Here is a 26,034-nt window from a genome sequence, read left to right as displayed (position 1 = left end):
GAACTTTGCAGTAAACTAATGGGATTTTATCTGAAAGATCACATAAAACAATCCATAAAAATATACTTTTATACACATATATTTTCATCATACTTTGTATACAGATGTACAAAAATTAATTATACCGATTCCGGTTTAGTGAAAGATGTACAAAGCTCTTACTTACCACTCTTGCTCCAGGAATATTTATTATACATGTATTAAATTAATTTAAAATCCCAAATTTAGTTGCCAATTTAATAAAAACATTTCACATGGCAACAGCTGTCAAATAGTACTACCAAATATTATTTTCATCCCAGAAATTAGTTGAAGCTTGATTTTGCTGAAATTATAAAAAAATTCTGCAAAAAATTTAAAAATACTTCTTTCAATAAATGCTTTTTATCTTCAGCAACTTTACAAAAAGCATGATACAATAATACATTTCAAAACAGTAACAACCACTTAATTTGCTGTAAACGTGGAATCAAAAATATGCTATAAATTCATGAAATTTGAAATATCAAAATTTATTTAAAACATTTTATGAAAACATTCAAGCTGAATATTTAAACCTATTACCATAATTTCCGGAAGAAATGTCGCAGCGTTTAGGTGTTTAAAACTTAAATTTTCAGCATGTGCAGCATTTCTACCCATGCAGCGTTTAGGTGCACAAAAAACAAAATATTTTCTATGATGGTCATTGTACATAGTTTGGATGGCCTTGTCATTGTACATAGACTGGTGCTGTTCCTACACTCAGTTGCTTTTTTGCAAACGTTATTTTGTTTACATTCTTTCCCTTGAACAGACCTACATGCCTTATTCACCCTAAATGGGATCTCAGAACAATAACATTCTTATCAGTTTGAATAGTCTCTCTCCTCTGCCATTTGATGAATCTTCCAGGACCCATCCTCTCCCCACCCGCCTTTTCTGCAATTTTTTTCAAAGGCAGACACGACTCCACCTGCCTTGCAATAACAAACTCTGATGTATTTCCCCTTCATTTTTCTTGGCATTCTGCCAGATATAAATCCCATCAGTTTGGGTACAAGTACTTTTTGGATAGTTTTTAAGTAAGAAGGGAGCGGAAAATTTTTAAAAATATCACCGGCACAGAAGCTATACTGCTGGTTTTAAGCTTAATGTAATTTCACGTGCTGAACAAATTGGAAATAGAGCAGCAGCTCAAGAGTTTGAAGTGGACGAGAGATGTATTCGACGTTGGAGAACTGAAAAAGAACTTAAAAATATGCTACAACAGAAACGAGCCAAAAGTGGTGGTAAGGGGGCCTAATCTAGAGGACGACCTTGCAAATTGGATAAAGGAGCAACAAAGAGAGGGAATGGCAATTTCGATTGTAAAAATTCACTTACAAGCAAAATTTATAGCAAAACAAATGAGCATAAATGATTTCAAAGGAGGGCCTTCTGGTATAGCAGATTTATGAAAAAAAAAATATATTTCTTTGCGTACTAGAACAACAGCCGGGCAACAATTACCAATGGACTGGCAGGATAAAAAAGCATCTTTTCTAAAATATGTGACAGATATTATTGACAAAAAAAAAAAATTCTTCGGTCACAGATAATAAATATGGATGAAACGGCATTAGTTTTCGACTCTCCTGCAAACAGAACTGTTGATGAAACTGGTGCAAAAACTATATCTGTGCTTACGACGGGGCATGAAAGAATGTCATTTACATGTGTGTTAGCTTGTGCCACATATGGGGACAAGCTAAAGCTGATCATCATTTTTAAATGAAAGACTATTCCGAAGGGAGATTTTCCTAATTACGTAATTATTTGTGCAAATGAGAACGGCTGGATGTGCAAAACAATCATGCATGAGTGGCTACAAAAAGTTTGGCAGTGTCGTAAGGGATCTTTTTTCCAACCAAAAGGGTTATTGATAACAGATTCCATGCGTGCTCATCGACTTGAGTCCATGAAAACCAGATATCAAAAATTGTCTACGACCGTAGCAATAATTCCTGGTGGTTTGACAAAAATCTTACAACCATTAGATTTGTCAGGTAATAAATCCTTCAAAGCTGAAGTCCGAAAGCAGTGGGAGTGTTGGACGAGTGAAGGATTGCATACGTATACCAAAAGCGGTAAAATGCATAGAGCATCTTATGGAGAAGTTGCAAAGTGGGTAGGAAGTGCGTGGAAATCGGTAAAAACATTGTCAATAATAGCAGGGTTCAAAGAAGCTGAAATTATATTCTTAGATAAAGAGACTGTAAACCAAGAGGATGAATGTGACGATCTGGAAGACTTAGATCAGGATTTACTAAATCTTTTTAATTCAGATAGTGACAAATCAGATTTTGATGTTTTCATTTGATGTATAGTTTGCTGTAATTCCTCTTGTAAGTAAAATTTGAAATTTCCTTTTGTCATCCAAATTTAATATTTTGTTGTTGCAAAATTTTTTATAATATAGTCTTAGTATTACAAATATGGACTTCTTTAGTGGGTAAATATAAGTATATATGTGAACGTAAATATATTTTCAACATTTCTTACCTTTATTTGTGAGTTATGGTTTCATGTCATGCCTTTTTCTTAACTGATATATCATATATCAGGACTTAGGTTGAGATTCTGGATCTATATGGCCCACGATGATGTCATGCGCAATTTAATCTATTGCGGCGTTTACGCTGATGCAGCATTTCTGTGTAATTTTTAATTTTTTCCCCGCCATTTTTCTCAAGTGTGGCATTTACAAGGATGCGGCCTTTCTTCCGGACATTACGGTAAACTGTTAATGATTATATTACCTCAAGATTATGTAACCAACGTTGAGGAGGAACATAAACATACTCTCCATAGACTGGCCACAATGGTCGGTGATTCCCACTGCAAATTTAAATTAATGTAAAAAAATACTAGACAGAACTTTATTAAATCGTACAATATAGAATTATGAAAACAGAACTTTTCTTATAATATTCGTTTTGAAATGAAACAAAATTTTGATTTACCTTAAATAACAGAAAATTTAACCACAATTTTCTAGGTAAACGTTTGGCAAAGAGTAAAGCAAATTTCAACCGAAAGAAATAGCAAACATTTTTTAAACATGTTACAGAAATCATTGTTTTCTAAGACTAACTGTATGTGATGTACATGCTGTATCTGAAGTTCTAACACACTGAAAAAAATCTGCCGAAATGGTGGAATTAACAGAAAAGTACTAAAATTCCATCTGGTTCAATAAATATCCTGTACCCTCTACTTAAATTTACAAAAAGATCAGATTAACAGTTTTTTAATTATTAATGCATTATTATATTTTCTTTTAATATTTTTAATCACTTTCCCTTGCATCTATATTAATTCATGACTCTTTAGTCTTCAGATCACAGTATTCATGCTATGATGGAAATCAGAATATGAATAATTTTATTACAAGAAATAATCACATTTCTGGATAATATAATAAAATAATAAATTTTTACCTAAATCTTTATACTAGCATCAGTTAAACTCTTATATTAGCATCCATATTCATTTTTTACAAAAAATAAGAAATCAGTATTTATAGCTAGAGTCATACAGTGCACATGCTACAGAAATCAGCAACTTTAAGTATTTATTTTGTCCTTTAGTACAGGAATTTTTTACTGACAATGTCTTATATACATTATTAACATTTTAAACGTTGTTTACAAAAATAATTTTTAAAAAAAAAATAAAAGGCAGAAACAAACTCACTAAGTTGGTATAAGATCATCATATTCAATCTTCTCATTCAAACATACATGTTTAGACTACAAATAAAGGAAAAAACATAAAATGTCTGAAATTTGTATAACTTACTGCTACATCACATTTATCATTCAAGTATAAACTATAACCTTTCATTTATAAAATCTTAATTTGAGTAGATATTATTAGGTTTTCAAAAATATGAAAAATCAAACAAAGAAGTTCTATGCTACAATTGATTAAAATGCACTTGACAAATACGAAATGTTGAATAATGAGAGGAAATTCGCTGATCATTTGCTGTTACATTTCAATATTTGGAATAATCAAAATAAAAAGCATATCAAAAACATACATACTGGATATAAATTAATGTTATTAAATTGAAAATGTGTCACTTAAATGAAAAAAAAAAAAAGGCTATTAGGAGTTAGAAGTATTTTACACTATTTATACTTAAATTATTACTCACACTTTCTTCATTTATAAATCATATATTCATCAGAATGAATAAAGATTTTACACATATTACGTATAAAATCTTTATTCATTCTGTATTTTTATGCCATAAAAAATGCTACAAAATAAGTGAAAAATATCTTTCTTCCTCATTCTTCTTTACTTTCCATGAGCAAGAAATAATATATCATGCAAATATACATTTGATATTTAGAATCAAATATAAGATTCTATTGAAAATTTAATATTCAAATAATATTTTTATTGCATTATAATTAAAATACATATTTCAGTTAATTTTGAATTTACTTAACTTCATACATATATACACAAGCTATAATATGATTTACTCCAACTATCTTAGAATAATATGAATAAATACCCTCAAGTTTTAAATGCTTGAAATTTTATGATTTCAAACCTTATTGATACTATAGCTATACTACTATTTAACCCTTTGTGGCGCACTATACGTTAACGTCGGAATTTCAACAAAAAAAAGTTGTATGCAGTCTTTTTAGTCCTAAAATAGTATACAGGTAAAATTATGTAAAAGATGCACTTACCGTTTTAATTCTGTGAGTGTTCCATGAGGTGGAACACTGCGCCGCCAGAGCTTTTAAAAGTGCGACTAAGCGAGCATTGCAGTGAAGCATGAAAATGAGTAGAAGCGTTTGTATAAGAATGAAAAACTCTGCATTATGGCTGTATACATGGTTTCCTGGATATACACAATATTCTTGAATATATACGGATAAATGAGATAAATATCTATATACACAAGTCCTATATACAAAAATGTTTATAAATTTTTGGAAAGAGTTAGACCTCTCCATGCCATTTATGGAAAATTAATAATAAAAAATTAACTACGAGTAATATTAACAATAAAGAAAAATAAGCCTATAATATGTACATACACGAAAAATATCTACACAATTATTGAAAATAAACGGGAATGAGACTAAAAAGCGACAGCAAAAAATTCGCACAGGTCTAAGTAAAGATGAGTCAAGCTACTGATAAAATTCCTGCCTAAAAACTACTCCAAAAAAATTCGAGATGCCAACATTAGGGCTTTCATAACATAAAACACACCTCACCCCTCACCCCTCAATACTGCTTTGTTTCAATTCCTTCCCCCCAAAAAAACAATGGAAATAGAAAACGTAAACAACAGATGTACTCTCCTAAGCACAGATGTTCTGATTCATAACAGCATGAGATTGCTAAAGGAGCAGTGTTCCTGCTAATGGAACACCTGGTTTTATTCAATGATTCTGCATATCGTTTTCGTATGAAAGATTAAAAAAAATATAGAACAAATAATTTGGAGTACAGCCAGCAAAATTATGCCTAATTTTTTTTTCCAAATAAAATTTTTTATATCATTAAAAAAATAGAGAAATTACTTGAAAAAAGTGGATTTTAATAACATACAATAAATGAAAATTCTGTCTCCCTGTGATATGCTGCTATCTACTGTTTAAAAAGAAAAGTTCAAAGTATATTATAAAGGCATTTTTATCTATTTACGGTTGAATTTAAAGGTTTCAGAAGTGATTCAATTTGGGTGTTCCACGTAGTGGAACACTGAGCCACAAAGGGTTAAAGAAAGTCTCTATAAATCAGAAATGAACAACTAAACAAATTATCAATACTTGTTTTGCATGTTTGTTTTAGTTGGAAGAGTAAAATTTCTTTGAAATAATTAAGTCAAATTATAGACTTACAAAATATTTTTCAGGCAGGTTACATTCCTGTGATGGATTCACAGCCTGTAAAAAATAAGTAAGGACATTATCTTATTAGCTACTTTTTAAAAATATCAAACAGGAAAAATGAGGAAAATTAATATGATGAACATAGTGTTTTATATTTTGAAAACAACTGTTTAATTAAAATATATAGACAATTTAATAAAAAAAAACTCATGTTATATCACATACAATTTTGGTTAATCTTATTTCTCTTTTCAGTAAAGGTATAAATCAATATCAAATGACATAGCATAAACTTATATGTCTACTATTACTACCAGCCTACATCCTGTATTAACTCATGCTAGTCTGCTATATGACAAAATTGAGAGCTCCTTATACAAATCTTTAATATTGTCTTATCAAATTTGTTTCCAAATAAATTAAACACAGATTATATTACAAACAATAGTTTGACTGTATTTCCATGCACTAGTATAAAGTGAATTGCTTACCCATAGCCTAGATCAGTAAATATTGCAATGCACATAAATTTTTATATTATTATAAATGTTTTTGAAAGGTAGGTTAAAAACTTAACAGCAATAAGTATTGCAATTTAACAGAATGTTTACTTACAGTTCTTAATGACTAAAATATAACAGTATCAAGTAAAAATCATGTACTTTATTTTAAAAAGCTTTTATAAATGTTAGAACAATATTTGAAATTGAGTAAAATTCAACTTTAGATTTGTCTTACAGAAAGTCACATCCTTGAAACACGTGCAGCCTTTTATTAAACATCAAAGGCAAAATTTTACTAATTTTTGAAGTTCAACTTTTCATGTTTCACATGAACCTATACAATATATAGTTCAAGAAATCATATTTCAGTAAGCATTTAATGTAGTAATTACTTTTCCTTTTCTTAAAAAAAGGGAAATTTATTTGAATATCTTAATATTATGATAAACAATTTTCCACTATATTAATAAGGACACAAAATTTCAAAGCCCATGTACATTACAATGATATGGTTTAAACTTTCAGTAAGCATGCAGTATGTAATCTACATTAAAACCCATTGCTTTAATAATTTCTTTTTCCCACCATTTTATCATGTTTGAATTAAAAATAGTGTTTTAGCGCTGCCATCTAAAAAATAAATAAATAATTAAAAGAAATAAATCACATACTACACTGCTGGCCACCCAAATTGCAACACTAAGAAAGACAAGAGATATCACAACAAAATTTATTTAGTAGATAACATGTTGACTAAATGATTAAATTTATAGACTTCTGTGAATCCTTCCAGAATCAGTAGCCAGACTAGCCGCCATTGTTGGAGATCACCGCTGCCACACACCTCGGGATTGATTCAAAGAGACTTTGAATATGCTCTTGGGGTACAGCAAACCAAGCAGCTTCTACACGTTGCCAAAGTTGATCTGATGTGGCAGGTTGGGATGTAATCTGGATCAACCGTTCAGCAACCATAGACCACATGTTTTCTATCAGCAAAAGATCCGGAGAGTGAGCTGGCTGAGGAAGCAATTCAATCTGGCAATCAACGAAAAACCCTTGGACAATGCGTGCCACGTGTGGTCGTGCATTATCCTGTTGAAATATGGCTGTGCCAAGCCCTGAAGGTAAGGAAGGACAACTGGCTCCCTCAGAGATGTAGCGCTAGCTGTTCAAAGTACCGGCAATGTGTATTAGAGGAGTGCAAGAGTGATATCCAATACCGCCCCATACCATAATACTGATTGCAGGACCAGTGTGGTGGTGCATAATGCAGCTGTTCAGCATCCTCTTTCCACTGTGTCTCCAGGCTCAAATCAGACCATCATGGTGTTGCAGACAGAAGCGCGACTCGTCAGTACAGATAATTTCATTCCATTCTGCCATCCACATCCTTCTTTCATCGCACTATTGACGGCAGAGACGTCTGTGGTTCTGCGTCAAGGGTAGACGAAGCAATGGATGTCTTGCGAGCAGACCACTCTGCTGTAAACGGCGTTGAATGGCACGTGCAGACACTGGATGATGCATTACAGACTGAATGTGCTGTGGTATGGTTCATGATGTGACTGAGCGATCCATCACTGCCATGCGCACAATGTTCCTGTCATCACGTGAAGTGATGCACTGAGGTGGATGCGATCAAACACGTCGGTCTGTCGTACCTTCCTGCATCTAACGGTCACATATCCGCATTACAGTTGTTTGGTTTAGTCCAACACGACTACCAATTTCCCTGAAAGATAATCCACACTCTCAATAGGCCACTATCCTTCCTCTGTTAAACTCAGATACTTGATCAAACGATGATCGCTGTTTACTACGAGGCATAATTGATCGTTTTTTTGAAAAAAACCACAAGAAAAACACAATTGCCGAACTTGAAATCAGTCGAAAACTCCAAGCCTTAAATAGCACTATGTGATGTGCGTCTGTGCTGAAATTCTAATCATTTGCATATCTCAAGTCCGCTAATGCATGTTGTAAATTTCATGTTATTTGCATGCTTCCTTCAGGGTGTTGCATTTACGGTGGCCAGCAGTGTATATGTTTATCAAACTTTCTTTATACAATAACTGCATGCAATCAAAGACAAATGTTAAAAACTATTTAGAAAACCATTCTAGAATAACTAAAATTCATTTTATATGCTCTGTTGACGCCAAAGGCGCCATCTGTGAAAAATATGTAATATTTGTGTTCTAAAACCATGACGCTGATTTTTTATAGTGCCACCTTGCGGCCACTTGTATTGAGTTTTGAGTGTGTTCTGAGACGCCGCCGAGAGATGTGAACTAACTATGCGGCTTTTTGAGTAATTAATAAATTTTAGTGTACAGTCCATTTTTGAGTTTTTGTGTAAAGTGATTTATTTAATTATGAGTTTTACTGAGCTATTGACGGGCCCACTATTGGTCCGTCGAGCCGGAGCTCGAATTGTGTGTCAAAGTCGGAAGATAAGTGTTATGGAAGAAAACTTGTGGATTACTCTTAAATAGAAGGTACGTGGCCTTAATTGTAATAACTGTGCAATTGAAAAAGTAGATTCAAAATGTTTAAAAGTGCAAAAAAAGAAGATTATCAGCGTATTGCTGTAGAGCTGAATTTAAGCATTTCAGAAGCGAAAACTATGTCAGATTTAACTGATATAATTAAAAACAGTGGAAGCTATAAGAAAGATCCTGTATTAGTTGAAGGTATAGCTAATAATATTATCGATGAAAGGAAAAGTGACGAGAGCCATTTGCTTGAGAAATTGAAAACTGAACGAGCGAAAATGGAACTAGAACTCGCGAAGTAGCAAGCAGGATCAAAGAGTGAAAACCTCATAGAATATGAGAAAAGAGAAAATGTAGAATCTCTTGACTCTCTTATTAAAAGTATACACACATTAACAACTAAAATTCCAATTACACCGGAAGGTTGGGGTTATTTCTTTTCATCGTTAGAAAGGGCGTTCATTTCAAAAAGTGTTCCAGAGAAATTTAAATCGGAAATTCTTCTAAATTTGTTGGGAGATAAAGCCACAAATGTTATTACATAAATTAAAGACGACGAATTAGGAGATTATTCTAAGGTTACAGAAATAGTACTAAGAGAGTTCGAACCATCCCCCCAAATTTGTTTAGAAAATTTTAGGAAGACACAACGAATGACTAATGTAACTTATGTGCAGTTCACGTCTAGATTAACCACGAGTTGGGATTATTATTTGAAACTGAGAAAAGTAAATGACTTTGAAACATCAAAACAATTAATGATTTCTGATAAAATATGTCAAACACTTGATAAAGAGGTTATGTGTTTTATAAATGTAAGGCAAGGAAATTCTTGGTTTAAACCTTAGAATTGGCAAAGATTTATATTATACATCAAAGAGAAAACCTGTAGTGGATAATTCTAGGTTGAGTAATAAAAACAGTTATCCTAAAAATATGTCAAAGGTTTTTCTAACTGATATAAAAAATTCGAAATGTATTTTATCATGCAATGAAATTCATCCTTTGTCCAAATGCCATGTTTATAAAAACATGACAGTTAGGGATAGAGTTGGGCTAGTGAAATCGAATTGTGGTATTTGCAAAAAGAAACATCACGTGACACTCCATTTCCTTCACGAACAAAAAATAAACAAAGACATAGTTGCGCAGGTGGTGAGTCATGAAAATAAAAATATTCCTTGGAATTTGGACGCTTCCCTTCAGCCCCATCATTTGAACCTCTGCAAGCTAAAACGAGTACTGATCAAAATCTATTATCAACAACGTGCAATCTTACTCAGAAATAAAAGCTGTCTTACTCAGCACTTTTGTTTGTTTAATTAAAGATGCATTGGGTAACTTTTTTAGGGTTAGAGGTTTGTTAGATGTCGGTGCTAATTCAAATTTTATGAGCAAAAGGTTAGCAGATTTGCTTCAATTAAAGGGAGAAAAGACTAACATTTCTGTTTCAGGAATAAATAATTTGTCTTTGAATATAAAATCTAGAGTTAGTGCAATTATTTTAAATAGAGACAAGAGTTTCGATTTAAGTTTAAATTTTTTGGTGGTCCCTAAAATAACAGAATATATGCCCTCTGGGCCTCTTGAAATTAATGTTTCATCTATCGATAATATCAATTTAGCAGATGAGAAATTTTTTGAGCCAGGCCCAATTGAATTTCTGATAGGTGCAGAACATTTCTATGAGCCTTTAAAACCAGGTCAAATTTCCCTTCAGGATTCAAATTTAAGATTACAAAATAGTGTTTTCGGCTATGTTGTAAGTGGGACTCTTCCTGCTAAAGGGGAAAGTAAATTACATTGTGGGGTTATTACAGATAATTTTGAGTTAGAAAGAGCAGTAAGAAAGTTTTGGGAAATCGAAAATGTAGAAAAAGAGTCTGAGATTTCTAAGAGTAAAGAAGCAGAAATTTGTGAACAGCATTTTCTCAAAAAACTATTCTAGGACTGAAACCGGAAAATATGTAGTCAAGATACCGTTTAAGGAAGATCCAATCTGTTTAGGGAATTCGAAACAAATCGCGCTTAAGAGGTTGAACTCGTTGTGGACTCGTTTAAGTAAGGATGAAAATTACTTATTATTGTACTCTGATTTTCTACATGAATACAGTGAACTAGGTCACATGACTGAAGTGAAAGATAAAGATGAGCAAGAGGGGAAGTATTATATTCCACACCTTGGCATTTATTGCCCTGAGAAAAGTTCGACACCTTTGAGAGTAGTGTTCAATGCTTCAACTTCAACGTCAAAAGGTAACTTACTGAATTCAATTCAGTATAATGGTGGTGTAATTCAAGAGAACTTGTTTTCAATTATGGTACGTTTCCGAAAACATATTTATGCTTTTACAGCGGATATCAAAAAGATGTACCGAATGATAATGATTCATCCTACTCAAAGGCAGCTACAGAGAATTTTGTGGAAAGAGTCAATTAATGGTCCAGTTAAAACTTTTGAGTTGAACACGGTCACCTATGGCACAGTAAGTGCACCTTTTTTAGCCATGAGAACATTACGTCAGCTTGCTATAGATGAGTTCACAAATTTTCCATTAGCAGCTGCAGTTCTACAGAGTGATTTTTATATGGATGATGTTCTAACAGGGTCCAGTTCATTGAGTTTGGCAAAAGAGCTACAGCATGAATTAATTGATATTTTAAAAAGTGCAACTATGACTCTGCACAAATGGTGTAGCAACAATCCGGAGCTTGCAGTTAACGTTGATGATGAATACACATTTCAGTGTGCGAATGAAGTGTCAGCCCTTGGTGTTTCCTGGAAAGCAGATAAAGATTGTTTTAATTTTAAAGCGAAACTAAAAAATGAGTCTAAAATTACTAAAAGGCAAGTTTTGTCAACAATAGTGAGAATCTTTAACCCACTTGGTTTATTGGGTCCCATGATAGCTAAAGCTAAAATATTTCTTCACGTGATAGCTAAAGCTAAAATATTTCTTCAGAGACTATGGGTTTTGAAGCTCAATTGGGACGATCATCTACCTGATAAAGAAGCCAAAGAATGGCAATGGGTTTTCTCTGAACTACCACAAATATGTAAATTAGAAATTAATAGATGCATTCTTGTTGCAGAAGCAATTGTTATTGAGTTACATGGATTTTGTGATGCCTCCGAGTTAGCTTATGGAGCTGTAGTTTATTGTAAATCCATCTCCTAATATGGTGAAGTGGTGATAAGGCTGGTAACAAGTAAATCAAAAGTTTCTCCTATAAAGCAAGTTACTATACCAAGATTAGAGTTATGCGCAGCTGTATTGCTTGCAAAGTTAATGACTCGAGTAATATCTACTCTGAAACTTAATGTGAATAATGTATTTTTCTGGAGTGAGTCTTCGATAGTTTTGGCTTGGCTGAAAAAGGAGCCCTGTTGTATGAAAACGTTTGTTGCTAATCGAGTTGCGGTGGTTCAAGAAATGACGGAGGTGCGACAGTGGCATCACGTCCCATCTAAACAGAACCCTGCGGATCTCATATCAAGAGGTGCTGATCCGGTCAAACTTCAACTGTGTGAACTGTGGTGGAGTGGTCCCCCATTTCTTCTTCAACCTTGATGACTAAGTGCCAAGATGATATCCCTGAGGAGTCCGAAGAACTGTATCTTCGCGAATTAAAACCACCAGCAGTAAGTGAAATATGTGCACTTATTAACACTTATGAGCCATTAGATGTCATCAATAATTGTTCATCTTACAACAAATTGCTAAGAGTAGTGGCTTGGTGCAAGAGATTCTTGCATAACACCAGGCATCCATTGCATGCTACACGCGGAACGTTGACAACCAGTGAACTTTCTAGTGCGTTATTGTGTATTGTGAAAAACGTTCAAAGGACTTCATTTGTGACAGTAATACAGTGCTTAGAAAAGGGTTCTCCTATTCCTAATAGTAGTAAACTATTGAATTTGTGTCCATTTTTAAATCATGATGGAGTACTCAGAGTGGGTGGCAGACTGAAAAACAGTGACTTAAGTGAAATGAGAAAACATCCTATGATTCTGCCAACTAAACATAATTTTACTATAATTGTGATTAATCATTTTCATGTTCTTTATTTTCATGCAGGTGCTGAAACAACCCTATCACTTATAAGGAGTAAATTTTGGATTGTTTCTGCAAGAAATTTAATTAGAAAAATTATATTTAATTGTATGATTTGTAAAAAGGTAAATTCTAGGTCTGTGCAGCAACAGGTGGCTGACTTACCAGCTGCGAGAGTGACTGTATCAAAAGTTTTTGCGAAAACAGGACTCGATTTTCTGTGGTCCATTTCTGGTAAAAAATTTTGTAGGTAGAAGTAAACAGGTAAGAAAAGTATTTGTATGCATTTTTGTATGTTTCACTACGAAGGCCTTGCACTTTGAAATTGTTAATGGTTTAACAAGTGCAGCATTTATAGCAGCACTTAAACGCTTTATTGCCAGGCGAGGTAAACCCTCAGATATTTTCAGTGATAATGGCAGAAATTTTGTGGGTGCTCACAGAGAATTAAGAGCGATTTTAAAATCTTTATTTAAGGATAAAAGTGAGGAAGAAATCAAAGGTTATTTGGCTACTGAAGGCATAAATTGGCATTTTAATCCTCCCTCTACTCCTCACTTTGGAGGTTTATGGGAAGCTAGTGTGAAATCCATTAAATATCACTTGAAATGTGTGGTGGGAAAAACAATTCTAACTTATGAAGAATTTTTTACTCTGATTGTTCAAATTGAATCTGTACTTATTTCTCGCCCTCTTTGACCCATATCAAATGATCCAAATGATGTAGAGGCATTGACCCCTGCTCACTTTCTTATTGGTTCATCTTTAATTGCATTGCCTGAACCTAATTTTACAGAGATTCCTATACATCAGATAACTAGATGGCAAATGGTTCAAAAATTAAATAAAAATTTTTGGAAAAAATGGTCGTCTGAATATTTAAATAAACTTTTAAATAGACCTAAATGGTATAAAGGAAAAGTAGAAATGAAGGAAGGAGATTTAGTTTTAGTAAAAGATTCGGATAATTACTCTCCTTTAAAGTGGCATTTAGCATGAATTATTAAAACCTATCCAGGTCAAGATAATATTATTCGAGTTGTGACACTTAAAGATAAAAATGGAACCTATAAAAGGCCAATGACAAAAATTGTACCTTTGCCTTTTGTTAATGAAAAAGTTTCAGTTACTTAAATTGTATTTGTAGTTAATTATCCAGTTTGAGTTTGTATAATTGTATAACCATCATTATTATTATCTTGGAGTGTTGTGTTTGTATTTTATAACTTGTGTTCTAAATTTATTGTTGAATGTAACATTTAAGGCCGGGCTGGATGTTGATGCCAAAGGTGCCATCTGTGAAAAATATGTAATATTTGTGTTCTAAAACCCTGATGCTGATTTTTTTATAGCGCCACCTTGCGGCCACTTGTATTGAGTTTTGAGTGTGTTCTGAGACGCCGCCGAGAGATGTGAACTAACTATGCGGCTTTTTGAGTAATTAATAAATTTTAGTATACAGTCCATTTTTGAGTTTTTATGTAAAGTGATTTATTTAATCATGAGTTTTACTGAGCTATTGACGGGCCCATGCTCTTTCATGTCTTCTACACAAGGGACTAATACAACTAACAAATTTTAGCCCAAAAAATGTTATTTTTGAATAATTCTATCATGTGGATAAAAGGAAATTTATCCAATTGATCCAGTTTAAAAATGCAGTAATTAATATTGCATTTTTTTCACTTTGTAACACGATATATTTACCTTTGAATTAAATAAATTGAATATTTATACAAACATACTTTCATTTTTTCTATTCTCAGTACTTTCAATTATGAGCATTATAAATATTTATTAAAATATTTCAAAACAGGTTTTGCTGCATTGTCTTGATTTGTATATTTTTCAAACAAAAAAAAGAAATATGACTTTTATAATACAAGTAATATTACTGTTTTCCAGTCTAAAACACAAATGAAACTTGTATATGGGAATCAATTACATATTTTTAATAACTAATAATAAATTATTGTACTTTGAAAACTGGTAGTCGATTCTTAGGATGATAGCAAGTATAGTTCAGAGGTGATCCATTCCAATCAATTTCAATATTATCCTGAAAAAATATGTACAATCTTAAATTAATTCTAGGTGGAAAAAATAGCAAATAATAACTGAAACTTTAATATAGAAAGAGATTTTAAACTATTTTATATATTAATATTCATATCATCAAACTTTAGCATACCTTAAGATATCCATATTATTTAATTGCATAAATTTTAGTTTGTTGGCAAAAAAATTGTATTTTAAGGAGCGTGTATTATAAAACAGTAATTTTGTTCATATCATTTATGCAAAATTTATTCATCTACCTGCAAATCTTGCTTTCAGAGAAGACTATTCAAACAAAAATTCAAGAATAAATTAATTAACTGAGAAATGTTAAAGATTCTTTTGGTACACTTTGGAAATTACCATATCTGCCGGCTTATAATAAGCACTTTTCCCCTTTGAAAATAGGTCTGAAAAACAGGGTGCGTCTTATACGTCAATACTGCACCTTATATGGGAATACTCAGTTTGATTACATTCATTTCTGGAAATTTCCTTGCTTAAAGGATTATTTACACATTGCTTAAAGGAGTGTTTATACATGTTCATGCAAAATGCTGGATGGATGAAGGAAGAATGAAGTTATAGATAGATAAGTTTGGTTGAGGCGGTATAGTGGTTAGGAAGCCTGACTGTGATACCGAAGGGCCTGGGTTCGAATCCCGGAGAAGGCATAATTGTAACTGTCTGTCCCTTCATAGGAGGCGATGGTGGCTCACCTATTAAGTGGCTCCCTAATAAAGAGACCACCACATTTGGCCCTGTATAAATGAATGGACTGGTTTACAATGTAACTGTTCACAATTTACCACTGGAAAAAAAAAAGTTTGGTCAAGGCGGACTGTTGAAGGAACCTACTAGTATGGGATCAATTTCATTCTCACAGAACAGAGGATGTTAAAAATAAACTCAAAGAATTAAAAACTCAGTTAACTATAATTCCAGGAGGCCTAACTAGTCAGCTTCCAACTTTAGATGTCTGCATTAATAAACCATTTCAGGGATTTATGAAGGAGAAGTGGAACAGCTGCATTTAGTCTTCAAATTTTGAGGTTACACCATTAAGAAGAAGGAAGAGGCCTAGCATTTCGCAAGTTTGTGAATGGGTCAAAGCTTCAATGGATGCGGTGAAAACAGAATTAGTGGTTAAATCATTTAAGAAGTGTGGCATTAGGAGCATGCTGGATAGTACAGAGGACAATTTGTTGTAAGAAGACTAAGATGTTGATTTAGAAGAGGTTTCAAGGCCACTGAGCATTTAGCTCTGGAGATGAGTGCCTGGGTTTTGACAAAGAAGATTAAAAGGTGTTTTTTAGATTAAAGGTGATTAAAAGGTGTATAGATTGGGCATTTTCAGAAAGTATTATTTTGGATTTGAATTACTTTATATTTAAAATACTGTAAATTCATTATAATGATCAGTAATAAAGTTTTATCCTTCAAAAATGTGTACAAAAAAAAGGAGGTGTGTCTTATTACACCGGCAAACACGGTTATATGTTATTTTTATCAAAGGTACTATCAAAGGTTTTTATCAAAGGTGAACATATTTTTATAGGCATAAATATTAATCTTTAAAATATCCTTGTACTGAATACAAATTTTTTACCATTAAATAATTGATTTAAAATCTTATACCAATCTTTTCTCATGTGAAACATCATTCTACCCATACATATACAATACTGCTGCATACTACTAGTTCATAAAAGATCTCTGAGAATAAGATAAACAACAATTTTGAGTATTTAATTAGCACTACCACTAATGCTTGCATATACTAGAAACTGCCATATTTTTAACATATGCCAAAATCTTGCAACCATGTACAAGCCAATTCTTCAGGCAACCATACACATGATAATTTGTTGGTTTTAACAAATAGCATCGCTATTTTTCTAAGTATTCTTTCTGTTGTTCTAAGTTTCAGCAGTTTTTTGTAATATGGTACTATTCGGTTTTGAGGGCCATAAAAAATCGCCAAACTATTGTTGATGCCAATGCTGCCAAAAATAATTGCAAATCTTGCTTTCAGAAATAATTCCTAATGCAAGAAAGGAAGTATAATAGTAAATACCTATTTAAGATTGATGCTTTAATTTAGATGAGAAGTTAATTTCATACAGTACTTTTTTATTATTATAATTTATATAAAAAAGACTAAACATAAATGCCTATTTCAGATTTTTATTTTAATTTAGATGAGACGTTAATTTCATATAATACAATTTTGTATTACTTTATAAAAAAAGGCAAAATATACTTGAAATTAAACGGGTGGCATAAAATTTTTTATGTCTTCCAACATAGCAGAAATAAATTTCAGTTTTTTTTGTGCAAACGTCTGTACATAAACTCGGACAAGTAAGAATCAAAATGCTGTTGAGCAGTGCCCCGATGGCGTTTATTACACCATTTAGCACTGCCCCACAGCCGCTCTACTGTTTGTATATGACACCCACTTTCTGGGTCCACAAAATTGTAGTTGTGGTTGACAGTAAAGTGTTCAAAACCGGCATCTTGCAGTTCATCTGACTTGTATGATTTCCAGCAGTCAGTATAAATAACGCTTCCTTCTGCGATATTATCCTTTATGATGTGCAATAAGGTTTTCACCGATCAATCTGAAACAGCGACTAAGAAACATTCATTTGATTCTCTGCATAATCCACTGAAAACCCATTGTGGCGGAAGAACACGTCCAACATTGATCTTTCTTTTACTGAAAAGGCTTTCGTCTACTTCAGTAATTTTGGTACAAAACCATGAACGTCGTCTACTTCAGTAATTAATAAAATTCACCAATTTTAGACTTGAGCCGAGCAATTAAAGCTGCGACACATACCTCACGCATGTAACTGTTCCAGTCTACAACTGTACAGTGGTTCATCTTGAGCTGGAGTTCACAAAATTCAACAGATGTCATTTCCTGACACCAAAAATAAATGAACCTAACGGCTGTAAGGAAGGGGATTTTCGATCCTTCAAACCAATTTTGACTTCTCAATCCTTTCTTCTCATTACAGTTTCTTTCCTGCACCGCCATTTTGTTACCGAGTTATCGCTAAAGCATAATTTCATCTCATGATTGTTTAAATTTAATTTTCTATCATGAATGATGCCCTTTTTTTGGAAAAAATTCTATTGCAGACTTTTCTTCACTCGGCAACTCCCAAATTGTAAAATCCATACCTTTATCAAAAAGAGAATTAAAAAATTACACTAGTATTTCAATAGCGACTTACAAATATAGAACTATCTAAAACTTACGCAATTTGAAATCAGCGCGTTTGCGAGATTTGGCGTGCTGTTTAATGGGCGAGTTTGCTAGATTTGGCGCTTTTGCGCATGCTTTTTCGTTGCAATTTTTTACGGTCCCCGAAACCGAATTATACCTGTAATATTTTTGGTCTTAAAATCAATTTTAAAATATATGCTTGTGAAATCTGCCTGCAGTAGAAAAAAACAGAGGTAAAATTTCTACAGGAATATAACACTTTATAACAAAATTGCTAAAGGGAAAAATGCTGTGAATCTGTTCCTAAAGAAATCACCATGGAATTTCTTGCAGAACAACAGAAACAAAAACTGGCTTGCAAGTAGGTTTATTGATTGATTCCCATGAAAAATAACTAATTAAACAGAAAATACTTGTGGAATTATATGTATGTATATTTTTTGCCATTACACGTCAATATTTTTTTTTTTTTTTTTCTTTTATAAAAAAAATCACCAATCTGCTCCAAGGTGGTTACATTAATACATAAGCATCCAATTTCCTGCCAATATTGTATATCAGCTGTGAAAGAAATCACCACAGCTCATCTGATTTGAAGCTCTGGGTTAAAATTAAATTTTCTCTGAAAAACTGCATCAAAGTTGAGTTTTAGTGAGTTGACTTAAAGCAACACTATGAGAATTAGTAATGAGACAAGAGCCAAATATAATAAGGAATTGAGAATAAAAAGCAATGTCATTTTGATGTACATTCTAAATAAAGCTATCAAAATCATGGTGATCACAAATAAGCAATACTTCTTCCCGACAAAAACACCAAAAACAAATTTGTACAATTTTTCTTTTTATTCCTGATGAAAAAAAATCTATATCTGATTACCACAGACACTGATAGAATTCTCTTCAAAATCTAGGCCAAACTGAGGTTGTTTTTTAGATTACTGGGTAGTAATTATATAATGTGTAATACAGTCAAAAGTCGTTAATTCGGACACCCATAATCCGGAATGATCTATAATCCGGACCTCAAAGCTACAAACTTTCTGCGCATGCGTCGCGTTCACGCATGCGCACAGGCGTTTACGAGAGCACATAAGACCTTTACAGCTGCGAATATGTTTGTGCGCATGCGCGTTTAATGTGTAACGGAGTTATACGCTAAGCTAAAGTTATCTAATTCAGTTAATGTTGCAGATTGCGTTGTTCCTTAATCTTCGAATTGGATCCGGCTTATTATTTCTTGCAGACTGTTAGAGCAATTTTATAAAAGTAAGCTTGAACTTTCGATTATGTCAAATAGAATTTCCGATATATATTTACTACAAAGCGAAAGTATGTTTTGAAATCCGAAATCTGTTTATCAATTTCACGCTGCTCTGCGGCAGAGGGGGGGGCAGAAATGTCATTATTAGATTATGATAGATTAGAAAGATTATGTCAAATAGAATTTCCGATATATATTTACTAATATGTAATTTGTATCTACAAAGCGAAAGTATGTTTTGAAATCCGAAATCTGTTTATCAACTTCACGCTGCGGATTGGAAGTTGATCTGTCAGCACTATCCTTATCTTCAGAGCAGATGTTTTTATTTTATTTGGTTTATAATTCCGTACTAAGTGTAGTATTTCATTTTGATATACTCCATCTTTGATATGATTTAAATCAAGTTCCTCGTCATTATAATTCGCTTCCGATAGTGAAGAAAGTGACCCAGAGGTTATTGAAAACGAAAACATTTCGATTGACAAATTAGTCGGTATTCTCAACACAGCATTTATAGGACTTGAACAGCGGAACTTTGTAACTAAACAAGAAATTATGTCTGTTTAATAGAATTAAAGAGAAAGTATTATCACATGAAACGAAGCAACTTACATTGAAGGAAATGTTTAATAAAGTAAACAAATAAATATTAAGCTTTTTCTTTTTGTAAATTTTGATACCCTTTAGATCATAATTGTTCTTTATTTCATAAATTACGGTTTCATATTTTTAATTTTGTAATTTCTGCATGCCATCTTACCAGATTTAAACTGATGATCTATAATCCGGAAAAATCGATAATCCGGAATCGCTGAAGTCCCGACGAGTAACAACTTTTGACTGTATATATACAGTCAAAAGTCGTTAATCCGGACTCGTCGGGACTTCGGCGATTCCGGATTATCGATTTTTCCGGATTATAGATCATCAGTTTAAATCTTGTAAGATGGCATGCAGAAATTCTAAAATTAAAAATATGAAACCTTAATTTATGAAATAAAGAACAATTCTAATCTAAAGGGTATCAAAATTTACAAAAAAAAAAGCTTAATATTTATTTGTTTACTTTATTAAACATTTATTTCAATGTAAGTTGTTTTAAGTTGCTTTGTTTTATGTGATAATACTTTCTCTTTAATTCTATAAACAGACACAATTTCTTGTTCAGTTACAAAGTTCCGCTGTTCAAGTCCCGTTAATTGTGCCGAGAATACCGACTAACTTGTCAATCGAAATTTTTTCGTTTTCACTAACCTCTCTGTCACATTCTTCATGTCTTTATCCATTTTCTGCAGCAATTTCACTTTTTGTTTGATGGACATCGAAACATACTTTCGTTTTGTATGATCCTTTGGAAGCTCCAGAATCGGAAATTCTATTTGACATATAATCGAAAGTTCAAGTTTACTTTTATAAAATTGCTCTTACAGTCTGCAAAAAATAATAAGCCAGATCCAATTCGAAGATTAAGGAACAACGCAATCATCAACATTAACTGAAATAGATAATTAGATAATTTTAGATTATACCGTCTATTATACATAAAACGTGCACGCAAAAACGTATTCTGCGCTTGCGCACACGCATATGCGCAGTGGTAAAAGGTCTTACGCGCATGCGTAAACGCCTATGCGCATGTGTCAACGCAGCGCATGCGGAGAAAGTTTTTAGCTTTGAGGTCTGGATTATAGATCATTCCGGATTATGGGTGTCCGAATTAACGACTTTTGACTGTACTAGATAGAAAGTTATGAGGCACAGATTAAAATTTTTGAGTGCCGTATTTATCTTCCAGTTTGAAGATAAGGAATCATTATATGAAATTTAAGGAATAAATTACATTACAGCATTTCTTAATCATAAAATTTTGTTGTGTGATGATTACATAAAATCTTTTATTTGACTTTAGACAGATCTTAAACTTTCAGTTATAAACAAACCATGCCATGTTAACTTGTAGGCACTAAGAACCCTGCCTCTGGGAGACTTACAGATATAATGCCCATATTTTAGAAAAACTGTTTTTTTTTAGTGAGCTGATGTAAGCAAAAATTTCAGAGCACTGCTCATAATTCTGCCAAAACAGCTTTATACATTCGAATATTTGAATGTCAAGTTTCAAAGTTTGTAGCACTGTACCTATTCTGTTATTAATGAGAGAAAAAATTAAAAAAAAAGATTTAATTATTATAATTAACATTTAATAATTCTAATATAAATTGCTTACTTTTGCATTATCACAAATGTCCGATGAAATACCCATTCTTACACCATGAATTGAATCTCTCATATTATTTGGCATTCCTCTCATGCTTCCTTTTCCAGTCACATCTCGTTTCATATATTTATCACTGTCACTATTAAGAAAATATTTTTTAAAAAATGCACTTTACTTTTCAAAAAGCAGATAAAAATGATTTAAAATCAAAATTTATATTTACTTGATTTCAAACACTGGAAATCCATGAGAAATGACACCTACATCAAAAGCACTAACATGGGATAAGAACAAACTTCCAATGATCAGGAAACCCATCACAGAACAAAGCAGCATCTATATATGAAATTGAATCCCTTATTCAAATTAATAACTTAAATTATAAAAATATTCCCATATTAATATGGATTAACCTTTCACATAATAGTGTTAACATTTCATTTTTTTTTTTTAAATCTAAAACACTAAAAACCATAAGCAAATTTTAGCTACTTAATCAGAAAATTCATAAGCTACTTTTAGAAGGTCGCTATCCATCCCATTTTTTTCCATCATTATCTATTTATAGAAAAAATCAAAGAGCAAAGAAGGGGAAGAAATTTATTTCATTACTCCTAGCCATATTTCTTTTGATAACATGCACATTAGATTAACTCTTTCTAGAATGAATTAATCCGTATTGTACATCTATATATCTAACTTCTAGAATTTCAATGAATAACTATAAAATAATTATTTTAAATTTATTTTTATTTTCTGTAGCTCTCACATCAAGAAATTTTTAAGCACAGAAATGTCTGAAACACTCTTTAAATAAATAAAAATTTATCATTACTTTGCTTAAATGAGTTTTTGAAAAACTTATAAATTAGTTAATGTAACATAGCATAACAAAGGCGATTATAAAATATTCTAATAAATATTTTCTACCTGAAAAATATTAGTAGAGAAATAGTTACTCCTCAGAAAACCTTTTTTGAAAGTGTCCTCTTTAAATCAAACAGCATTTATATTCTTTGCTATAATATCTTACCAACTTATGTTTATCTAAAATGCCTACCTTCATACTTTTTTCTGATTTAAATTACTTTACCAGAAAAATTTCATGGTATTTAAATTCTTCCTCTTTTAAAAAAGTTTTACGTTTCATATAATTTTAATAAATTATATAATTACTACCCAGTATATCAAAAGCTGAACTATGTATTTAAATGAACATAAATTAAATATGAATGTAAACTACGTGAATATTTAAATGAAACATATCTCAATAAAGTATTAAAATGTTTACAAACTAAAGATTCATTATTTAAATTTAAAAAAAGCTGTTTTAGAGAAAAAGTATTTTTTTGGATTGAAAGATAAACATACACAAACAGCTGAGCATCAAGACTTAACAGCTTATTACACTAATGAAGCTTTAATATAATCAGTACAGTTTCTACTCCTATACTTTGTATACAATTCATGTTACATCAGTAGCAAAAATATCAGAAATATGTACTGAAATGAATATTAGTATTTTTTATTCTTCTACATCACGGCATAAAATATTTTTAAGTTATTTTATTTTTGTGGATAACTTCTAAGTACAGGAAAAAACATAACGTTTTATATTTAGTGATATGTTCATCATTTAGCTATTGAGAAATCAATATATAAATTAGTATTGTATTTATATATTGATTTCTCGCTCTTAAATTATTTCTTACCACTGTAGCTATATTCACTAACACTTAATTATATCTATTAGTGAACATACCTTCACGTTATTATAGATTCTGATAATTATTTAAAATAATTGTTACTAATATTTGGTGCAGAGTATGGTAATAGCAAACACTTAGTTAGTTTCCATGATTGATAACCGATTTTCTGTCTACAAACTTATTAAAGCCTAAAACAACCTCATACATGAGTCTCATAATCTTAGATATTTATCATTAATACTTTCATTAAACCAATTTAACTGTCTCTTACAATGAAGAGGAAATTACAAGAGGCAACATACCTTAAAAGGAAACTTTACTTCCCAATTTCATGGTTTTGTTACTTTCAAATCCCCCCTCCCCACTTTTTTTTGCCCCCAAATATATATTTTCATTAAACATATCCAAAAAAGATAAGGAAATAAATGTTGTACGGGAAGTAAAAAAGTTAAGCAATTTTAATGGGAATTCATATAATAAAAGATGTAGCTTATACATAAATATTCAAAAATCTATTGAATAGTAGTGATTGGGGAAAGTGCAGAATCACCCATTGCTTGGCATGTTTTTAAGAATTGCAAATACTCAGTATCCATGTACACATCAACCTATTTTCACTTGAAAAAACATCTCAGAATTGCACAAAAATGGCACTGTGACCCTTGACTTTATCAATGTACACCACATCAATTTACTTTCACTTAAAAAGTCAACAAAACTTTCACTTAAAAAGTCAAAGAAAATTGACAAAAATCCTTCTTACTCTTGTAAAAAGCGCCAAAAAAATAAGTGGGTGATTCTGCACTTTACCCGTAGTGGTGATTTATAAAATATATTTTAAAATATTTTAAGCAGTTTATAAAGCATTAAATAAAAAAAATGTATACAAAATAAAAGCATAAAGACAGTCTTTTTGGTATTTTCTATACCATTTTTGATATAATAAAAAAATTTTTAAAAAAACTAGAGCAGCAGTAATTTTACAGTTTAAATTTTCTACATATTTCAAACTTAAGTTTTAGACACAATACATAGACAAACATGAAAGCTTAAATGTTCCCAATGTGCATGACAATTACAGAAGAAATACATTTCTGAATAACTCAGAATATAGAATAACAATGCAAGATGCATTCCATAACTCAACTGAGATACAACCATATGTTTCCCAAACAGGTTGCACTCAGTATTTGCTATTACCATACTCTGCACCAAATATTAGTAACAATTATTTTAAATAATTATCAGAATCTATAATAACGTGAAGGTATGTTCACTAATAGATATAATTAAGTGTTAGTGAATATAGCTACAGTGGTAAGAAATAATTTAAGAGCGAGAAATCAATATATAAATACAATACTAATTTTAATACATTAAAAAACATTTTTAAACGAAATAGAGAAAGGGGAAGGGGTGTAAAGACAAAAAAATTAAATGAAACAATAAAGATAACCCTTAGAATATATGGTCGCTCTACACAAATGTTATATTATTCCATCAGATGATCAAAGGAAACATTTCACGTATTTACTGTAATACTTTCTATTGCACATTCAATCCCTACCTTTATGAATAACAACTATTGTGTTGAAAATTAATTAATCATCTTTCGTATAAATCATCATGCGCAAAATTTAAGAAATAAAATATCGAGTTTCACGTTAAAATGAACAAAATGGGTAAGAAAATCGAAAGGTAAAATCGCGACAGCAAGACTACACAATGCCGTTAAAGTACAGGGATTTGGCAACTTACTTTGACATAATTTAAAGAGTCACACACTACAGCAAACAATATCAAACATGACTACAAAAGCTCTTAATGAAATCAGCATACGCTCCGTGTCGTTTCAACCCTTTCATTGCGCATGGCCATTGACCAGAATTTTACGTCGAGCGGGCTTTCTACTTCATATACTTTAAATTCACATATTATGCTTGAATTTACGATAGTCAGAAATCAAGAATAAAAACTAAAAACGAAACCTTAAGAGGATAAAGTTGTGCTCAGATGCCTTTATTTTAATAACATTCAAATTCCCGCTTCAAAACTGGATGAGATAATCATAAGCAAATAAATTTATCTGTCCGGTAAAACTGTTAAAATTTTTGGTTGTTTCTATGATTATACCACTGAATATTTTCAAAAGTAAATAAATAAAATGAAATAATGAACGAATAAGTGAATGAATGATAAGTAAACAAACTGCATTTTTTAAAACTTAAATGATAAAATAAAACTTAAAAATTAGTTGCTCAGGAATAGACAAATATGAAAAGAAAAATATGGAGACCATTACCACTGGATCATGATTTACGAAAAGACTTGAATAGAAGATAAATAAGTCGTCAAAAGGTTTGACGTAATTGATTCTTTGCCTCAGAAAAAGTATTCAAGGACATATTTATTACCATAATCTGTAAGCCAACAGGCACGTATCTGAATAATGTAATAGATTTCAGCAGAATTAAGGAAAATTTTATACTTGTCGCTATCAGAAATGACCCTTTATATTTTAGAGAATCAAAGAAAAGTTGATACTTGTCACTATGCAAAAAGACGCTTTATTACTGGACATGGAATCAAAAT

At 31.7% G+C, this 26,034-nt stretch overlaps 1 protein-coding gene across 3 annotated transcripts in view; it reads right to left on the bottom strand.

Moving 5' to 3' along the window:
* Positions 1–25,763, bottom strand: part of LOC118199853 (uncharacterized) — a 43,857-nt gene extending 18,094 nt beyond the window's left edge. The window contains exons 1-7 of one of the 3 annotated variants that reach the window (XM_085817215.1): positions 25,745–25,763; positions 21,957–22,069; positions 21,743–21,872; positions 14,932–15,012; positions 5,904–5,948; positions 3,718–3,773; positions 2,781–2,859 (exon numbers count right to left, since the gene is read on the bottom strand). In XM_085817215.1, the coding sequence (XP_085673341.1) occupies positions 2,781–2,859; positions 3,718–3,773; positions 5,904–5,948; positions 14,932–15,012; positions 21,743–21,872; positions 21,957–22,069 (504 nt within the window). In that variant the 5' untranslated portion in view covers positions 25,745–25,763. Of the gene's footprint in view, positions 1–2,780; positions 2,860–3,717; positions 3,774–5,903; positions 5,949–14,931; positions 15,013–21,742; positions 21,873–21,956; positions 22,070–25,009; positions 25,175–25,200; positions 25,356–25,744 lie in introns of those variants that run through there. The other 2 variants (XM_035371713.2, XM_035371714.2) reach the window with 2 other exon arrangements.
* Between the last annotated feature and the right edge of the window lie 271 nt (positions 25,764–26,034).

This window comes from Stegodyphus dumicola, chromosome 5, assembly GCF_044657685.1.
Source record: "Stegodyphus dumicola isolate Sdum_Otavi_A_Nest chromosome 5, ASM4465768v1".
Classification (NCBI taxonomy): Eukaryota; Metazoa; Arthropoda; class Arachnida; order Araneae; family Eresidae; genus Stegodyphus; species Stegodyphus dumicola.
Note: the sequence above shows the minus strand (reverse complement) of the source record. Positions and strands in the feature narration are given on the sequence as shown.